The 19,134-nt window shown below is 38.0% G+C and overlaps 2 protein-coding genes across 2 annotated transcripts; both read right to left on the bottom strand.

The window, feature by feature from the left end:
- Window positions 1-14,455: 14,455 nt before the first annotated feature.
- On the bottom strand, window positions 14,456-15,940 carry LOC129774603 (zinc finger protein 665-like). Its single transcript, XM_055778366.1, has 4 exons — window positions 15,919-15,940; window positions 15,192-15,308; window positions 14,820-15,110; window positions 14,456-14,745 (listed from the first exon to the last, which is right to left on the bottom strand). Exons 1-4 carry the CDS (start codon window positions 15,938-15,940, stop codon window positions 14,456-14,458), a joined length of 720 nt encoding a protein of 239 aa, XP_055634341.1.
- On the bottom strand, window positions 15,899-16,699 carry LOC129778549 (zinc finger protein 70-like). Its single transcript, XM_055785516.1, has 2 exons — window positions 16,168-16,699; window positions 15,899-16,100 (listed from the first exon to the last, which is right to left on the bottom strand). Exons 1-2 carry the CDS (start codon window positions 16,423-16,425, stop codon window positions 15,984-15,986), a joined length of 375 nt encoding a protein of 124 aa, XP_055641491.1. The 5' UTR covers window positions 16,426-16,699; the 3' UTR covers window positions 15,899-15,983.
- Between the last annotated feature and the right edge of the window lie 2,435 nt (window positions 16,700-19,134).

The raw sequence follows: 19,134 nt of genomic DNA, 5'->3' as shown, positions 1-19,134 counted from the left end.
TAAATGGTATGTTGAGAAAATAAAGGAATATGAAACCAAGGGATACGCTAGAAAACTCACTCCCACAGAACAGCAGCAACGTGATCCAAAAATATTTTACTTACCGCACTTTACAGTTGTGAACCTAAATAAACAGCCCATAAAGCCACGGCTTGTTTTTGATGCCGCTGCTAAGGTTAAGGGAGAGTCCCTAAACACGAATTTATTACAAGGCCCGGATGCAACGACGTCGCTATTTGGAGTGTTAATACGATTTAGAGAAGGAAAATTTGCGATAACTGGAGACATCAAAGAAATGTTTCATCAAGTTAAAATAAGAAAGGAAGATCAAAATGCCCAAAGGTTTTTATTTAGGGAAAACTTTGACGAAGATCCCGACGTGTATGTGATGCAAGTGATGACCTTTGGAGCTACCTGCTCGCCCGCATGCGCACAGTTTGTTAAAAACACAAATGCTGAGAAATTCAGAGAAAGTCATCTTCAGGCAGTAGAGGCCATTCAAAACAACCATTACGTGGATGACTACCTAGATAGTTTCGACGATTTAGAAAATGCCTCAAAAATTGTGAACGAAGTTATTACCATTCACAAATATGGGCACTTCAATATCAGAAATTTTATATCCAACAGTAATGAGCTATTGGGACAAATCCCGGAAGAAAATAGAACGGAAGTTAAAGAAGACTTATTAGGAAAATTTGAGGAATCATATGAAAAAGTACTCGGAGTGTATTGGGATACAAAAAAGGATTTTATTCGCTACAAGGTGGATATTCCTGTTACACAGGAGTTTACGAAACGAAAACTGCTTTCACAAAGCATGAGTGTTTACGATCCACTTGGTTTATTATCACATATAACAATTCAATCTCGAATTCTAATGCAGGAGCTCTGGAAAAGTGGAATAACATGGGATGAACAATTAAACCCAGCACTAAAGAAAAAATGGGAGAACTGGCACACAAAACTGGAAGAAGCAAGAGCAATAAGAATACCACGTTCTAGAACTACACCATATTGTAAGCCATTCACGTATACAGGCACAGATTATTTCGGCCCTTATGGCGTGTCTATTGGAAGACGCACTGAAAAACGTTGGGGATGTTTGTTTACTTGTATGACAACAAGAGCAGTACATCTCGAATTAGCACAAGATATGAGCTCAGACTCTTTTATTATATGTTTCCGAAATTTACAATATCGTAGAGGTAAAGTGCAAGAGTTGTTCAGCGACAATGGAACTAATTTCATTGGAGCAAGAAACGAATTTGAGAAAATTCTTAGAAGGCTATCAGACGACGGAGTCAAATGGCATTTTAATCCTCCCGCTTCACCGCATTTCGGTGGAGTATGGGAAAGAATGGTGAGAGAAGTTAAAAGCCTTTTACCTCAAAAACAAGAAACCATACCAGAGTATGAACTTAGAACCATACTAACCGAAGTTGAATTCCTCATTAACAATCGCCCGTTAACGCATATTCCTTTAGATACAGAAGACGATGAGGTTTTAACTCCTAATCACTTTCTGTTAGGTTGCGCTGGTGAAGCTGTCATTACGATCGACGACGTTTCCAAAGCAGAAGCAACTCGTCAACACTGGAAAAGAGCGCAATCAATTGTTAAGGGATATTGGAATCGGTGGATAAAAGAATACCTCCCAACCCTAACTAAAAGAAATAAATGGTTGGAGAAGACTAAACCTATAAAGGTAGGGGATATCGTGGTTTTTGCCGATGAAGAAAAGAAAGGTAAATGGCATAAGGGCAAGGTGATAAGAACAACAACTAATATGGATGGGCAAGTTAGATCCGCTACCGTGGAAACAATTAAAGGTGAAATTACTAGACCAGCTGTAAAATTAGCAGTATTAGATGTAAGTAAGAACAATGAAATCGAGAGCTCAAAAGATACCACTATTTCCTCACCACCTCTTAACTTTGTTGGAGTAATTAAAAGTGCCCCAGGGAGTAAAGAGGAAATTAAGGGACCGCGAAATCCTCAAGAATGGGGAGTAAGAAAAACGGTTAACATCGAGCATGTAAAAGAGCTGGCGTCAAAATTGAAACCGAAGCCACAAACAAAAAAGAAAGTCATAGGTAAAATAAGACCATATACCGGCACGATACAAAAGGCTATCGTAACCGCAATGGCAATTCTAGTACTGGTAAATTTGACAAATGCCGTCAACATCCAGCCTATTGAGGAAGGGGGTTTAATGTTTGATCATGTTGGGTCATGTATAGTAAAGCGAGGAATTTGGAGGACAAATATTGTATCCAACTTAATTCCTAACGACGATATTTCTATGCTAGACTCTATTCATTCGAACTTAGAAAGAACCTTGAAGTTCATGGGGAATGTAACTCAAGACAGCGCTTTGACAGAACTTGTAATGTCGATAGAACGACAATGTAACAATGCAAAACAAGAAATAAATTTTTTATCACGATCAAAAAGGAGTCGTGGAATACTTGGGTTTTTGAAAGACCTGTTATTTGGGAGTAATGATGTGGAAGACGAAGTACAGTCTTTGCGTATTCACGAAGAGCAAAAACTTCATGATATCTCACAAACCATGAGACTATTGAATCAAAGAAGCAAAAATATGGGAGATGAATTAAGCGTAAGAATTCGTAGACTAAATGAAGGAATGTTATCTTTGAAGGGAAAGTATTCCGAAGAAAGAACTAATATATTCGCAAGAAAATGTTTTGAGACCACAACGTTAGCTTTGCAATTGATTGATGGCATAACTCGAAAATACAGGATAATTAAGACTCACCCTTTAGCCGAAAATGAAATGCAAAAGGCAATTCAAAATATAAAGAAGCAATTACCAGAAGGATACTCAATCCTTAGAGACCCACTTGCAGTTAAATACAACATTAAAATTGAAAATGGAACAGTAAATATAATAATGGAAAATGTAATTATTAATAAGGAAAACTTCGAAGTATTCAATGTAATCCCTATTCCTGAAAATGGAAGTGTTATAAAAATAGATCACCATGTAATAGAAATTAATAATAAACATGAATTTTTTTACCCAGATGGAAATTTAATAAAGCTTAATGAAAGTCATTATGTGGTAAATCAGCCAGAATTAACCAGAGTTCCAGATTGCATAGCTGGAGCATTACTTCATGAAACGATAAAACAAAAATGCTCAACAAAGATGATGGAAGAACCATACACCATGTTAACAAAATTGAATAAGATCAACTCTATATTGTACACAACGAGCGACCCTAGCAAGATAATAATCCATTGTAATAATGTAGCCATGTCACCGCCTTATAAGAACGCGATCATAGAACTGTTCCCAGATTGTAAGATCCTAACAGAAAAAACTATTCGTTATGCCCAAATATCTGGACATAACGGGGAAGCTAGAATATTTTTTAAACCTATTCAGAAACTACCATATGTACTAGAAAAACCAAACATAAATGAAAATTTGAATACAACTATCTCGAGTAGAAATCCATATGAAAAGGTAGATATAAAGGATACAGTAATACCTGAAGACGATTTTATAAAAAAGAAACACGTATATACATTTGGAGGTACCATAACTGTTATTTCAATGATTATAATAGTAGGAATTTACGTATACATAAAATTAAAGAGAAGAAGTAATAGACAAAATAATAGAAGAAATGATGATCCGCCTTCGTTATTAGACATGATACGGCTAAATAGAGTTCAGGAAGAATCAAGAAATATTCCTATTATTTTAAACCGTGATAGTTGTCTATAATTGAGTAAATCTATGTAGTAGATTTACGGAGTCCGGAATGTTACGGACAGCTGAGGCTTATCGCGGATCGAGTTACAGATCCATAAGATAAGCAATATTTGAGATTATATTTAGAAAAGACCTCCAAGCGAGGTATAGAAACGTTTAGAAAGGACCAATGTAAGGCAATTAAAAGATGTAAGAGCTCAAGTGTTTTGTTAGGCTAGAAAACGCTTGTAGTTCGAAATTATTGCCGGTCATAAATTCAGAATGGACGAATATTTAAATAGCGTCCGGTAAACAATTTAATGCATGCATCATTTAGGATGCATTTTTATTACCCTTTTCCATCCCTAGCTGCGCTCAGCCAGATACACCAGCAGGGTGTAATAAAATAAAAGGATGTTATTTAGAGCGAAGGATGGAAAGGGGAAATCCAAGAATAAGATAGGCGCACCGACGAGGTGCTATAAACTTAAGGTATTTTCTTAGGGTAGTGCAGCCGTCTCAGACTGCACGTTACCATACGCTAGAAGAAGGGACAAGGAAGGTAGATGATCTAAACGAAACCGATATGTTATCGGTTTTCAAGAGAGAGAGAGGAGATGTTCCTCGTCAATCTTAGTTTAAGGAACCATGTATATATTGTGAAACTTTTGAATAAATTTTTTAGTATTGTAACAGAACTCACGCGAAAGCGTTAAAATTTTTCTTTCAATAGAGAAATTTTTCAGATGGAGATCTTCGTTAATCTTCATAGAAATATCGTCCACACAAAAATGATCAATACTACAGAAATAAATTTGAACATCATCAGCATAAAGATGTATACTACAATATTTCAAAACCGCCGGCAAATCATTAATAAAGAGCGAAAAAAGAAGCGGCCCCAGAACGGAGCCCTGAGGAACACAGGAGCATATTGGCTTGAGGGAAGACAATACTTCATTATAGAACACAGCTTGATTTCTATCACAAAGGTATGATTTAATCAAACTTATGGCAGACCGAGAGAAACCAAACTTATAAGAAAGCTTTTTAAGGAGTTTAGCGTGGGAAACTCGATCAAATGCTTTGGCAAAATCAATCAACAATTAACACCGCAACTCCTTTTTTGTCGACAACACGAGCGATGTCGTCATGTACCTTCAATAATGCCGTTGCAGTGCTATGTCCTTTCCGGAACCCAGATTGAACATCACTTATTAGTCTCATATCGCTTATGAAATCAGACATTTGAGATTTGATAACCTTTTCAAATGCTTTCGACAGAGCACTAAGAATGCTAATTGGTCTAAGACTCGAAACATCGGAGCAGTTCACTTACTTTTTTTATTGGAATTATTTTAACCATTTTCCATGCTTGAGGAAAGATGGACGTTAAAATTATGGAATTAAATAGGAGATTGATCAAGGAAAGGGCATACGGCAACGAAATTTTTATGAACTTCATTGGTATACCATCCAATCCCGTTGCATTGGAATCAATGGACAAAATCGAATTTTGATTTCGTAATCTTGCACATTACTGAAACGAAAGCCATCAGCATTCTCAGGTAAATAAGTGGGAGATTCATCATCACCCATCGTAAAATTGGATGAAAAATAGTCATTAATAGTATCAGCGTTTGCATTGATGCTAGGCAATGTTGGGTCCTTAGAGGAAACACCTAACTTTTCTATATTCATCCACATCTGTTTACTAGAAACACTACCTTCGAGCGATCGTTTATCATAGTTCTGTTTAGCTATTTTAATCTTTGATACTACTATATTTCAATTAGAGAATCAGGATTATTCGAACGGTAAAATGAATTCCAACTAGCATTCCGAAAACATTGTTCAAGTACACTATGATCACAGTTGTTATAATCACGATAGTATAAATCATCAGCAGCATGATCCACACACAAATTAAGTGAACAGAAAATCAGATCTTGTTGGAAAATTCCAGGCATTGATACTTGATTAAATTTCAAAACTAAATCAGGACTGTCGGTTAAAAGGAGATCAAGTAACGAGCATCCGTTTTGATGGAAAAAAGTTGGTTCAAAATTTACATTACAAAACGACCATGTTGAAAGCGCATTTCTAAATCTTCGAACTTTTCCACTCCCAACCAGCAAATTAGTGTTGAAATCGCCGATCATAAAAGAAGATTTGTACTTCAATTTGAATGAGTCAAAATGTTGAAATAGTAAATCGGAGCAATCCGCATTCGGAGGGCTGTAATAAACACCAAGAAGAAAACGATTATTACCACTAACAAATTCAAGTAACAAAAACTCAGTCATGTACCGATGTCCATCTAGTGTAACATTATTAGACTTACTAAGTATTTTTCAGATTAATCCTTCTTTAAAAAATACGCAAACTCCACCACCATGGCTATTTCGGTCATTTCTGATTAATTTGTAACCTTCAATAGCACTCATTGAATCGCGGATGGTGCTATTGAGCCACGTTTCAGTCATGCAGACTATATCAAGCTTACTACTGAAGAAGGCTTCAAACTTAGAAAAATTCCGCGCACACAAACTCTGCACATTTATGTGACAGATATTAATTGTATTATCATATAGAACAACGCTCAAAACAGCTTTAGGAATACTACTGTCCAATGAGGCATTGTAATTTGATACACTATCAGCCATACTCAATCCAGGACCCCAACGGTAGTGACCACTTGCCAATCAAAATTTCCATCACCATTGGGTCGAATTCTTCTGAATCTATAAACATGGCATATGACCTCACAAGACACATTGACTGGAAAAAAATATGCGGACGCGATTGCTCTAGCCATCAATTCCAGAGAGACTTCATTTCTCGTTTGATCTATGAAGGCGGTTCGCGCTCAAACGAAATCCATTCCAGGCTCCACTATTCGTCGAAGGCCTCCCAATCCATGATGGGATAGCCAATGTTCCAAGCTTTATCAGGATAAATCGAACGCATTTAAAGCTTTTCGAAAACGTGGAACCATTGAGAATTTTCAAACGTATTTGGACCTTGAAAATCAATTTCAAAACATGATCAAAGGGAAAAAACGTGCTTATTGGCGAACTTTCGTGGGAGGTTTGTCACGAGAAACACCAATGAAAAAATTATGGAAAGTGGCTCGAAACATGAGAAATCGCTCTTCATCGAATGAAAGCGAAGAATATTCACATCGATGGATTTTTAAATTTGCACGGAAGGTTTGTCCCGATTCCGTTCCTGTGCAAAAAATTGTTCGAGATATACCACAAGATAGGTGCGATCTTGATTCCGAGTTTTCGATGGTAGAATTCTCTCTTGCTCTCCTTTCTTGTAACAATTCGGCTCCAGGAACGGATAGAATTAAGTTCAACTTGTTGAAACACCTCCCTGATGTGGCGAAACATCGCTTGTTGAATTTATTCAATCGGTTTCTGGAGCATAATATTGTTCCAGATGATTGAAGACAAGTGCGAATTATAGCTATTCAAAAACCCGGAAAACCCGCGTCCGACTTCAATTCGTACCGCCCAATAGCAATGCTGTCTTGTATACGGAAATTGTTGGAGAAAATGATCTTGTTTCGCCTTGATCGTTGGGTTGAAACGAATGGCTTACTTTCAGATACACAATATAGGTTCCGCAGGGGTAAGGGGATGAATGATTGTCTTGCGTTGCTTTCTTCAGAAATTCAAATGGCTTACGCCGAAAAAAAACAAATGGCTTAGGTTTTGTGAGACAATTTACACTCTCGGGGTCTACCGCCTCTATTGAATAATATAACTTGCTTTGTGAGAAACATTTGAATTTTTCTCACGGAGATTCGGCAGTGAGTCGGGTCTCTTACATGGGCCTCCCTCAGGGCTCCTGTTTAAGCCCCCTTTTGTACAACTTCTATGTAAGCGACATTGACAATTGCCTTACACAAATTTGCAGCTTAAGACAACTTGCAGATGATGGAGTAGTGTCTGTCGTAGGATCAAAAGAATCCGACCTGCAAGAACCCTCACAAGATACTTTGAACAATTGTTCAACCTGGGCCATTGGGCTAGGGATCGAATTCTCCACGGAGAAAACAGAGATGGTGGTTTTTTCTAGGAAGCATAGACCAGCAAAACCAAAGCTTCAACTTTTGGGTAAACCGATCACTCATGCTATGTCATTCAAGTATCTTGGGGTATGGTTCGACTCAAAATGTACTTGAGGGGCCCATATTAGGTATCTGAGTAAAAAATGCCAACAAAGAATAAACTTTCTCCGTACAATTACCGGCACCTGGTGGGGAGCCCATCCCGAAGATCTTATAATGTTGTATCGAACAACTATTCTCTCAGTGATGGAATATGGCAGTTTCTGTTTTCAATCAGCTGCCAAAACACACCTCAACACACCTCAACACACCTCAACACACTCGAGCGAATTCAGTATCTTTGTCTCCGTATTGCGTTGGGATGTATGCCATCAACGCATACCATGAGTCTCAAGGTTTTGGCAGGCGTACTCCCACTAAAAAATCGCTTCAATTTATTATCTCTTCGGTTCCTCATCCGGTGTAAGGTTATGAACCCATTGGTGATCGGAAATTTTGAGCAGCTGATCGGGCTAAATTTTCATTCTGGATTCATGACTTCATATCATGAATTCATCTCCATGCAGGTTGATCCTTCTTCGTATATTCCCAACCGTGTTTGTTTTCCTGACTACATCAATTCCTCTGTACATTTTGATCTGTTCATGATGGAGAAAATCCATGGAATTCCAGATTATCATCGATCGGGGATCGTTCCTACGATCTTCAATGCAAAGTATGGGCGTATCAATTGTGATAATATGTACTTTACTGATGGGTCCTCTATGAATGAGTCCACAGGATTTGGAGTGTTTTTTAGCACCGCCCACAGTCTTCAGAATCCTTGCTCAGTGTATATTGCTGAATTTGCAGCAATACACTGGGCACTGGACAGCGTCGCCTCACGACCTGTTGAACACTATTACATTGTAACGGATAGTCTTAGCTCTGTCGAAGCTATCCGTTCAGTGAGGCCGGAAAAGCACTCGCCGTACTTCCTTGAGAGAATACGAGAAATTTTAAGTGCTTTAACCAGACGCTGTTATGTCATTACCTTTGTCTGGGTCCCTTCACATTGCTCAATTCCGGGTAATGAGAGGGCTGACTCATTGGTAAAGGTAGGTGCAATATTTATCAGCGTCAAATCGCCTTCAATGAATTTTATTCTTTAGTCCGTAAAAATACCATCGCTAACTGGCAACGTAAGTGGAACGAAGATGAATTGGGTCGGTGGCTTCACACGATTATCCCTAAGGTGAGCCTCAAACCATGGTTCAAAAGTCTGGACTTGAGTCGGGACTTTATTCGCACCTTCTCTCGACTCATGTCCAATCACTGTTCGTTAGACGCGCTACTCTTTCGTTTTAATCTTGCCGATGGCAATATCTGTGCTTGTGGCCAAGGTTACCACGACATCGAACACGTTGTTTGATCGTGCGAGGTGTATCTTGTTGCCAGATCGAATTTAGAAAACTTTCTTCGGGCCAGAGGAAGACAGCCCAATGTGCCGGTGAGAGATGTGTTGGCTCGGTTAGACCTTGATTACATGTCCCAAATATATATATCTTCTTGAAAGTTATCGATCTTCATGTGCGATTGTCCTTATATCCTTATATTCTCCTTTTCCTTTTCCTTCGCGAGAAATCAAATCCCATCTTACTAACAATAGAATAAGGTGAAATGTAAATACATATTAGATATAAGATAGGCCTAAGAATGGAGTATGATGAATGTGAGTGCGAATGTGAGTGTGAACATTGTCAACATATCCTTATATCCCTTCCTTTTCCTGAAAAAAATGTCACCCTTCTAAACTCGAGCAAACCGCGAGTAATCGGTTCTCTACTTCATTAACACTAGAATTAATGAAAAATGTTTATATATACTTGAACACTATTGAATGAATTCTGATTTAGCCGGAGTCTATGAATGCTCCTATAAAAACAGGTTAACTATTAATATGAAAAAAACGAATGCTGTTTTTATTAATAACAACAGAGTTAATAATGGGATAAAACCAAATTTAATTTTTAACAATACAACTATTAAATTCAAAGAGCAAGCCACCAGTCTTGGAGTGACGATCCAAGAAAATTTTTCCTTTGATAAGTTTATTCTGAGGCAATGTGGCAAAATATTTACTGAGTTGAAAATACTTAACCTTGCTTGTTCTTTACTTAGCGAGGATATCAAGATAAAATTGTTCAAAAGCTTACTTTCACATCTGCAATATCGACTAATTGGCTGTCCCTTCGCCAAGTTTGGTCAAATGAGAAGCTGCTTATTTCTCTTCAATCTGGTTAACAATAAACAACCTGGTTACTTGTTCAACATATTGAAATCTTTCAGAAGCAGGAGATCGAGAAAATACAAATTGCCCCGATTCAACACCTCTAGATATGGGAAATCTTTCTTCGTTAGAGGCGTGATTGAATGGAATTTACTACCCAACGATTTAACATTGGAAAATTCTGTTGTAGCATTTAGGAGATGATGTATTGAGTACTTTAACTGAACAAATATGTCATGATTATTTATATGATGAAAACAAATTATTTTAATTTAGAAATTTAGAAATCGTGAAACCAATTCGCAAAAACCATTTGTAACAATTATTGAAAGACGAATGTCTTATGTTACTTGTTAATGAATAAATAATAAATAAATAAAAATACTTGTAACAATACAGATAGGAGTTTGGCTCCTTTAAACTTATGTAACTGAGCCTGTAAAAATAAACGATTTAAAAAAATGGGTGGGTTATATCTATGATATAACCGCAAAGTTGACGTGGGACTTCGTTAGCTTAGCAATCATTTGTTTTTATTGATTAAAATTTTGATTGAATCAAACAATTTCCGAATTCAATTGAATTCAATATATTTGCTTTGTGAGTAAAAAGATTGTACAATGCCATGTGAGGTCAGTTCATGCAATAGATTATGTTTTCGTTACAAGTAAATTTAATGACAGTCTTTTACGTTTGGTATGATGACATCTTGGTTTTGATGTCTGTGTTAGGCAAACACATTTCAGTCAGAACAAAAATACCCCCGATTTGCATGTATTTGCAATGCCGATTTCCTCTGACACCTTGGTTTAGAATTCTTTATTAGGTAAACACATTTCAGTCGGAACAAAAATACCCCTGAGCTGCATTAATTTGCAATGCCAATTTCCTCAGACACCTTGGTTCTGAAGTCTGTGTTGGGGAAATATATTTCAGTCGGAACAAAAATGCCCCCGACTTGCATGTATTTACAATGCCAATTTCCCCACGCTCCATGGATTTCAAGTCTGTGTTAGGGAACACATTTCGGTGCGAACGAAAGTCCCCATACTTTCATGTGTTTGCAATGCCGATTTCCCCAAGGCTGCTTGGTATTGATGGCAGTGTTGGGGAAACCGTAAATCGGGCCAATCAAAACGAGCTAGTTAGAGCGTTTAGATAACGCTTAACATTTGACAGTTATTCAGTTGATTATCTATTAAAAAATAACATTTTATTAATTGCGATAGAAGCGTAGAAATATTCCGTATCAACTGATGCAAACATCCTTCCGATCCAATAAGAAATGATCAAGTTATGAGCATTCGGAATTTTTCATTTTTTCTTGCATGTTCTACGTTTAGGATTTCATTTTACCCCCATATACTCCGGTTAGACGTAGTCCCACGTCAAAAAAAAGCATACTCAAATACAATGCATAGAACAACGTTCAAACAGAACTTACATCCCTCACCCCCAAAGTATAACTCGCCCGCAGTAATTGAGAAACTTACTCTAACCATACAGAATTCATTCATTCCAATTATTTTCTTTACATTACGGCCTAACCCAAATTGTTAATTCACAGCAAGTAATAAGAAATAAACACAATATTCTATAGCTATTCAGATAATTGACAATATTCGAGTAGCAAGACACAGCGAAGCTGAACCACGACATCAGAACCACACCAGCTACAATCGCAGAGCAACAACAGCAACAATGGTAGTAGTATTTTAGCAGCAACAGCATACAGCAGAATCAGCGTCACATGATGACGGTAGCAGCAAAGTGAGATGAACTGCATGCCACAGAAACACAGTTTTGACTTTTAGGTTGGAATGAAACACGTATGTTTTCATGATCGGATTCAAAGGAAGACGTATTGGAAGGAAAAAATGTGAGTTGCAAGGAAAAAGGTTACATCGATGTAGTATGACTTTCAGGCGAGGAAGAAAACATGGAATAATCGAGGATGGAAACACGGAATAAATATGAAGGAAAGAGAAAATAATAAATGGAAAGGTTTATATAGCGAAGTGTAACATTCTACATTCGTAGTAGATCTCCTGGTCTTCACAATGACAACTCCATTCCTGGTGGAAACTTGTTGAATCCGACCTTCCTTCTTAAGCTTTAAAGCTTTATTATTTTCTGGCATGTTGGGTTAGACTCTCGTTGACGAAGATGCGGGTTGCATTATCGAATCCAATATTGCTCAAGTTCAGAGTTCTCAAATTAAGATAAAGGGTGTGTCACATCAAATTGCATCACGGAAAAAACGCTGTAGAAATTCGCCCAGTAGACCGATCCTTTTGAAAATTTTAAACAGTAAAATAAAAACTATTAAACAACTTTTGGCATTTTCTTTTTATTCATACTTCCAGCCCAAGCCCGTATGCTCGCACCTTCCTCTTTACCCCGTCCATAAGGTTCTGTACAACGTCAGGTTGTAGTTTTTTTTTGAACAGAAATCCATTTTCTCTTGAAGTCCGTCTCCGATTTGACAACTTTTCGGTTCTTCCGGAGGGCCTGTTTCATAATCGCCAAATATTTCTCTATTGGGCGAAGCTCCGGCGCGTTGGGCGGGTTCATTTCCTTTGGCACGAAGGTGACCCCGTTGGCTTCATACCACTCCAACTCGTCCTTTGAATAGTGGCACGAAGCGAGATCCGGCCAGAAGATGGTCGGGCCCTCGTGCTGCTTCAATAGTGGTAGTAAGCGCTTCTGTAGGCACTCCTTAAGGTAAACCTGCCCGTTTACCGTGCCGGTCATCACGAAGGGGGCGCTCCGCTTTCCGCAAGAGCAGATCGCTTGCCACACCATGTACTTTTTGGCAAACTTGGATAGTTTCTGCTTGCGAATCTCCCCCGGAACGCTGAATTTGTCCTCTGCGGAGAAGAACAACAGGCCCGGCAGCTGACGAAAGTCCGCTTTGACGTAGGTTTCGTCGTCCATTACCAGGCGATGCGGCTTCGTCAGCATTTCGGTGTACAGCTTCCGGGCTCGCGTCTTCCCCACCATGTTTTGCCTTTCGTCGCGGTTAGGAGCCTTCTGAACCTTGTATGTACGCAGGCCCTCCCACTGCTTGATCCGCTGGACGAATGAACTTGACAAATTCAGCTTATTGGCGACATCCCGGACCGAACTTCTCGGATCACGTCTAAACTGCTTAACTACGCGCGCGTGATCTTTTTCACTGACGGAGCATCCATTTTTGCCGTTCTTCACCTTCCGGTCGATGGTTAGGTTCTCGAAGTATCATTTTAGTACTCTGCTGACCGTGGATTGGACGATTCCCAGCATCTTACCGATGTCCCGATGTGACAACTCCGGATTCTCGAAATGAATGCACAGGATTAATTCACGACGCTCTTTTTCGTTCGACGACATTTTTCCAAATTTACGAAAAATTGACAGTGAAGCATGGCCAACGTGATCTATACACTCTTATCTGATTATAAGCGAAAGCTGAAGATATAATTCCTAAAAATTAAATTTCTACAGCGTTTTTTCCGTGATGCATATTGATGTGACACACCTTTAACTTGCGGTAGAATTCAGCCCGTTCATTGAGCAGCGCAAATTGACAAGCAATTGGCGGAGTAGATCCAGGAGAGACGGGTTGTCTTGCTATTCGTTTCATACTGATCAGAGGAATTTCAGAATTGCCATACGGAAGACTGTGGGCAATTTTTTGAAATATTTCCTTGAGGTTTTCATTCTGTGTGAAAGGAATCCCGGATAATATCAGATCATGTGATTTATCTGTTCTTTCTAAACATTCGGTTGTCAGTGAAAGATCATACCGAACAGCAGCAATTTCTCCAGACAGTTCGTCAGCTTTCGATGAACATTCATTCCTGGCAGTAACCAATTGTTGTTCGATGTTGTCGATGCGTTTCCCAAGGTCGATGGCACATGATTCAATCTTTTTCTCAATCCTGTCATTAGATTGGTCAATCATTGCCTTCAATTTCAACCACAGATCATTGAGGCATTCAATTTCATCGGTCTCCTTATCGCGAATTTTTCTGCTCAATCCATCTTCAACCAGCGAGCTTGCTGACGTTTAGCGAGTAGCAGGTTTGTGGCTTTGTTTATTGTTGTTGTAGTAGGACATGATAAAAACAAACAGAATGCCGCACTATTTCACTTGACGATTGATTAGTCTACGGCAAATTCTGAAGGGTTGCAGCTACCGTGTGAATTTAGGTAAAGATGTTGTTGAACTATGTCAGCTTCGAGCAAAAAACAACGCGTCGCAGCATACAGTCCTCCAGTTGATATAACTGCTATGCAGGTTGTAGATTCTGTTCACGCTTGTTAAATTTTCGATACTGGATGAAAAGTAGGTGAAATTTAACAATTTGGGTGCGGCGACAATCTAAGCTAGTTCTCACACATTCCCTTCAGAAACGATTTCACAAAGGAACGGCCGAAATCCCTGGTGCTTGATCTTATGACGCATCAGCGTTTTACGTGATGGGAACTTTTGGTCGCACTCATCACAGGGAACATTGAAGTGAACCATAATGTAGTTTCGGAGACCACTTTTTCGAGCGAATCGCGCATGACACTCGCTGCATTGGAATGGCTTCTCACCGGTGTGAATAACGACGTGCATTTTCAACGATGCTGCGTCTCCGAAGGACTTTGGACAGCTATCGCAGAGATAGAGTCGTTCTCCTGTGTGAGCACAAACTTACGGCAGAATGTTTTGTGACAGGTTGGACATTTATGATGTTTCGAATTTTTATGACCTCTTGGTTTTAGCTTTGGTTGTTCATCGCCCAGCACAACTTCGGTAGGTTGCGGTTCTAATTGTTGGTCATCTTTGTGAGATTCATCCTCAAATTCGGCGGATTGCTTCTTTTGATGAAAACATTCATTCCCTGATAATTGAACGTCACTCTGTTCCTTATCATCTTTCGCCTTTTGAAGACTGGTCACTTCATCATCGCTTGGAACATCCCCTTTGATCTTGAAATCAACATCAATCGAATCAATTGCGATTTCTTGCTCATCTTGGACTTCCTCTTTGGATTCGGGAACTATTTTCGAGGAGATTTCCTATTACAAGCTCGGTTATGGACTTATTTTCTCCTCCTCAGATAACTAATTATGATCAGTACCAAAGCTAACTGATTCGTCTTCGCTGTTACTACTGCTATTTTTCACATTTTCCTTCAGTCTACTTTTACGTTTCTTGATCGTTTCAGTTCTCCGCTCCTTCTTCTTCGTTTCTTGCACTGTTCCAAAAATTTCTTCCGCTCCTCGGGAATAAAAACCTCATTGCTACCGCCCGGGTCTTTGAACGTAGGGCCTGATCACGAACATGTCACATACGCTTTCACGTCACTTACACTTCACTTATTCTTTTTGTGTCTATCATCATTGTCACAGACAGTTGCGTGTAAAAATAAACTCCGTGAATTGAAAGATTTCATTCCCGTTTTTGAGAGGCATGTCAGTTGCATAACTTCGGGTGTATAAACGTTATATCGGTTGCAGAACCTCGGACGTTTGAAAGTTTTGTAGGTAAAATTATAAAAGTGTATGAGATAATATTCCATTTAAGTAAGCGTGTGTTTTAGAATGACAAGTTTGCGATTATACCTTGATGATTCGATATTTCAATGCCAACTATTCGGGCTCATCCCATGATTCATTTGTTTGGTGCGTTACTTTGCTGAATCAAACGCTGGTTCAAAGATGGGGAGGAAGATTTGGTTGCTCGTGAATAATGTAGTTGTTGAACATATGGGAATGTAATTTTATTCTATAAATTCCTCTAGAGATAAAACATTACTATTGTGTTTAATAATCGACATCTCGCATTTTTTTTTAAATCTGTCTTACTCGTTTGAATAGTGAGAAGCATTTAGAATAGGTCGAGGTTAGAATCATTTTGTAAGAACCTTAGATCATTTTGTAATGATCGTCCGAGTCCAAATAAACAAATTTACGTCCTCTGGATACGTCAGGATTTCGTCCAAAATGCCACCAAGCGGGTAAATTGCTGTTTGTTTATCTTTTGTTTCCTAAACAAGACAAGACAAGATTCAAAATGTTAGCAAAAAAGCTAAATAAATACGAAATTTAACTTACTCCAAATTGCAAATTGCGATGCTCCAGCATCGACTTCCGGTGCCGATACTTCTTTCCGCAAACTTCGCACTCATGTTCCTTGAATTCCTCGTCGTGCCGCTTCCACCGTAGCTTGCTGTGCTGATAGTGGACATCACATTCCCCGTTTTTCGCCAGATGATTTCTAAGGCCACTTTTCGAGTTACACTTCGTACCGCACGCGCCATAATTGTACCGATCATCGATGTGCACCTTCTCGTGGTCACCCAGCATTTGCATGTGGGGAAACTGGCGCCCACAGAACCGACAGCAGAAGGCTTTTTTCTCCTCCACCGTAGACGTGGCCGGTTTTGTGCAACTTCAGCGATGTGACGGCTAGAAAGCGACTGTCGCAGATGTCGTATTCGTGGATGAAATCTTTTTTCGTTTTCGGAATGACAGGCTTCCTGTACTCGCGTGTAAAATCACAACACGTATACTCGCGCACGATGTCACAGACCGAAAATTGAACTTCTCTGTAATGTTGCCATTGTGTATTTTTCAGGCTTTATTGGCATTTATTTGAAGAAGAGGGTATGATTGAATGAAAAAAACTCAAAAAATTATGTTTTCTTCGTCTTTATTATGTTTTAATAGTCATCTAATTCAGCCTCCTCAAAACCTAGGTAGTGCGGACTGAATCAAAACGGCTGTCAAAAAAGATCCAATTGAAATGTCAAAAGAGATCCAACGATCAGGAGTGTTATTTTTCTTATGATAATCAACACCATAAAAGAGGTATTGTTGTCAAGGGCAAAAATAATTAAAATTATAAAATGAACGAACTACATTTTTCCGTCAATTATTTAATTAACCATTGCATCTCTGGAAGAGCATCTCAGCCTTTCACTGAGCAACGCATTTTTAATGTCCCTTCTCTTTGACATAACATTTTTCCGAACGAAATAAAAGCAAACGAAGTCAAAGTCACGTAAATGTTTACTCCTGCGATTTGAAAATATTCGATAAAAAGTGGAAGGAAGAGATGCCAGATGATTTTTAAAAAAAGTCTGTAAAAACATGTGAATGTCTGTTAAAAATGTGGAAAAGTCTGTAAAAGTGTGCAGATCTATAGAAATGTCTTTTAACGTTAATTTTCACATATTCATTAATACTTTGTACATCGCGATGCACGTAAGATTGTATTTTGTATATATATATAAGTTATGTCAGCTCAACTGACCCGCCTCAAAGAGCAGCAACGGACATTGGAAGAAGCACTAAACGCGCTTCAACCAACAGAACAAAACCAAGCTCAGAAACTGAAACCATTGAGCAAACAACCAAAACAAACATAAACACAGACCTCAGCCACATGGAAGAGATAAGCTACGACGAGAATAGGAAATGCGATAGGAGAACGAGTTTTTACCACCAGCGATGAAGCGATACACAGGAGACTGCGATAAGGATAAGTGCAGCGTGACATAGAAACGTTTCTCGCTTGGTTAAAGAATAATAATAAACCAGTCTTAAGTCAGATGTCTTAGAGTTTACATCATTCTTCCGAAAGCCCGAATAGGGTCCTTAACTTATATACAGCCATTCCATGCCAAACCAATATAGTGGTTCTCAGATCTTCGTCAAAAGTGGTAATTTTGTTCTTTATCGCAAAACATTAAACTCGTATTTTTTTTATTTTTTCATTCGGGTGCCCATTTCCGTTTTAGGGTGATCCAAAAAATTATTTTTTCCACTTTTCCCAGAATGACTTTTTTCAAAAATTTATAATTTTCGAACCACTTAACCGATTTAGATGATCGACATATCAAATTGAAGCCAATGAGCTTTAATTGAGAAATATTGAACTTGCAGATAATATGGATCCTATTTTCGTAATTATTGATTGCAGTCGTTTTTTTAATGTTTTCATGGCTTTGGACTTGAAAGCTGAGAGTTTTTTACATAAAATATCTCGATATCAGAGATGCTATTTTTTCGTTTATGAAATATGATTTTTCAGAACTAATCGATGGTTCGAAAAACAATTTTTCCCCATTTTTCCCACTACAAAAAGTCATAACTTTTGAACTATTGGACCGATTCATATCATCGGCATATCAAATTGAAGCTTACGAGTTATTTTTCTTTGAAAAAATATTACTTTTGAGAAAAATTGAATTTTTGTTTTTGTAATTATTGATTGAGTTAGTTTTTCATAGTTTTCTCGGTTAAAGATAGGAGCGCTATATTTTTTTATATTTTTTATGGAAAGCTGAGGATTATTTACCTAACATATCTCGATATCAGAGATGCTATAATTATCGCTTTTAAGTTATAATTTTGGAAATTTAACATGTTTTAAGTCTTCGATCAATATTCATGTGTGACTAAACTAGACCTATGCTACTAGAACCCAATGTTCCCGCAATTGTGATATTTTTCAAATTTTCTTCAATTTAATATATCGATCATCTAAATCGGTTGAGTAGTTCAGATGTTATGATTTTTTGCAGAAAGTTATTTTTGGACAAAGGGGGAAAAATGATTTTCCGAACCATCGGGTAACTTTGAAAAATCATATCTAAAAAAACGAAAAAATAGCATATCTGATATCGAGATATGTTATGTAAAAAATCCTCACCTTTCAAGAAAAAATATAAAAAAATATAGCGCCCTCTAGTCCAGAGTCATAAAAAAATAAAAAACGACTACAATCAATAATTACTAAAATATAACTATTTTTTTCGCAAGTTAAATATTTTCCAATAAAAGGCTATGTCATTAGTTTCAATTTTATATGTCGATCATCTAAATCGGTTCAGTGATTCAAAAGTTTCATTTGTCATTTTTGGGAAAATGTGGAAAAATTTGATTTTTCGGACCACTTAATAACTTATGTGTTGTAAGTGTGTTTAAATGTTTCAACGATCTACACATACATACACACACATACATACGCGCTATTAATTTTTATAAAAATCAGTATTTCTTCATTGATATATTGGA

This window comes from Toxorhynchites rutilus, chromosome 3 (genome assembly GCF_029784135.1).
Source record: "Toxorhynchites rutilus septentrionalis strain SRP chromosome 3, ASM2978413v1, whole genome shotgun sequence".
Lineage (NCBI taxonomy): Eukaryota > Metazoa > Arthropoda > Insecta > Diptera > Culicidae > Toxorhynchites > Toxorhynchites rutilus.
This window is presented reverse-complemented; position numbering and strand designations above follow the sequence as displayed.

Bases quoted from the DNA above. Each gene is read 5' to 3' on its own strand.
- LOC129778549 (XM_055785516.1), bottom strand. From the start codon at position 16,425: ATGCAAATGCTGGGTGACCACGAGAAGGTGCACATCGATGATCGGTAC. The intron at 16,101-16,167 runs GTAAGTTAAATT...TGTCTTGTTTAG, and splicing joins ATCGCAATTTGCAATTTGGA to GAAACAAAAGATAAACAAAC.
- LOC129774603 (XM_055778366.1), bottom strand. From the start codon at position 15,940: ATGCTTCTCACTATTCAAACGA. The intron at 15,309-15,918 runs GTAAGACAGATT...TTTTTGGAACAG, and splicing joins GCTTCTCACTATTCAAACGA to TGCAAGAAACGAAGAAGAAG. The intron at 14,746-14,819 runs GTCATAAAAATT...GTGCTCACACAG, and splicing joins ACCAAAGCTAAAACCAAGAG to GAGAACGACTCTATCTCTGC.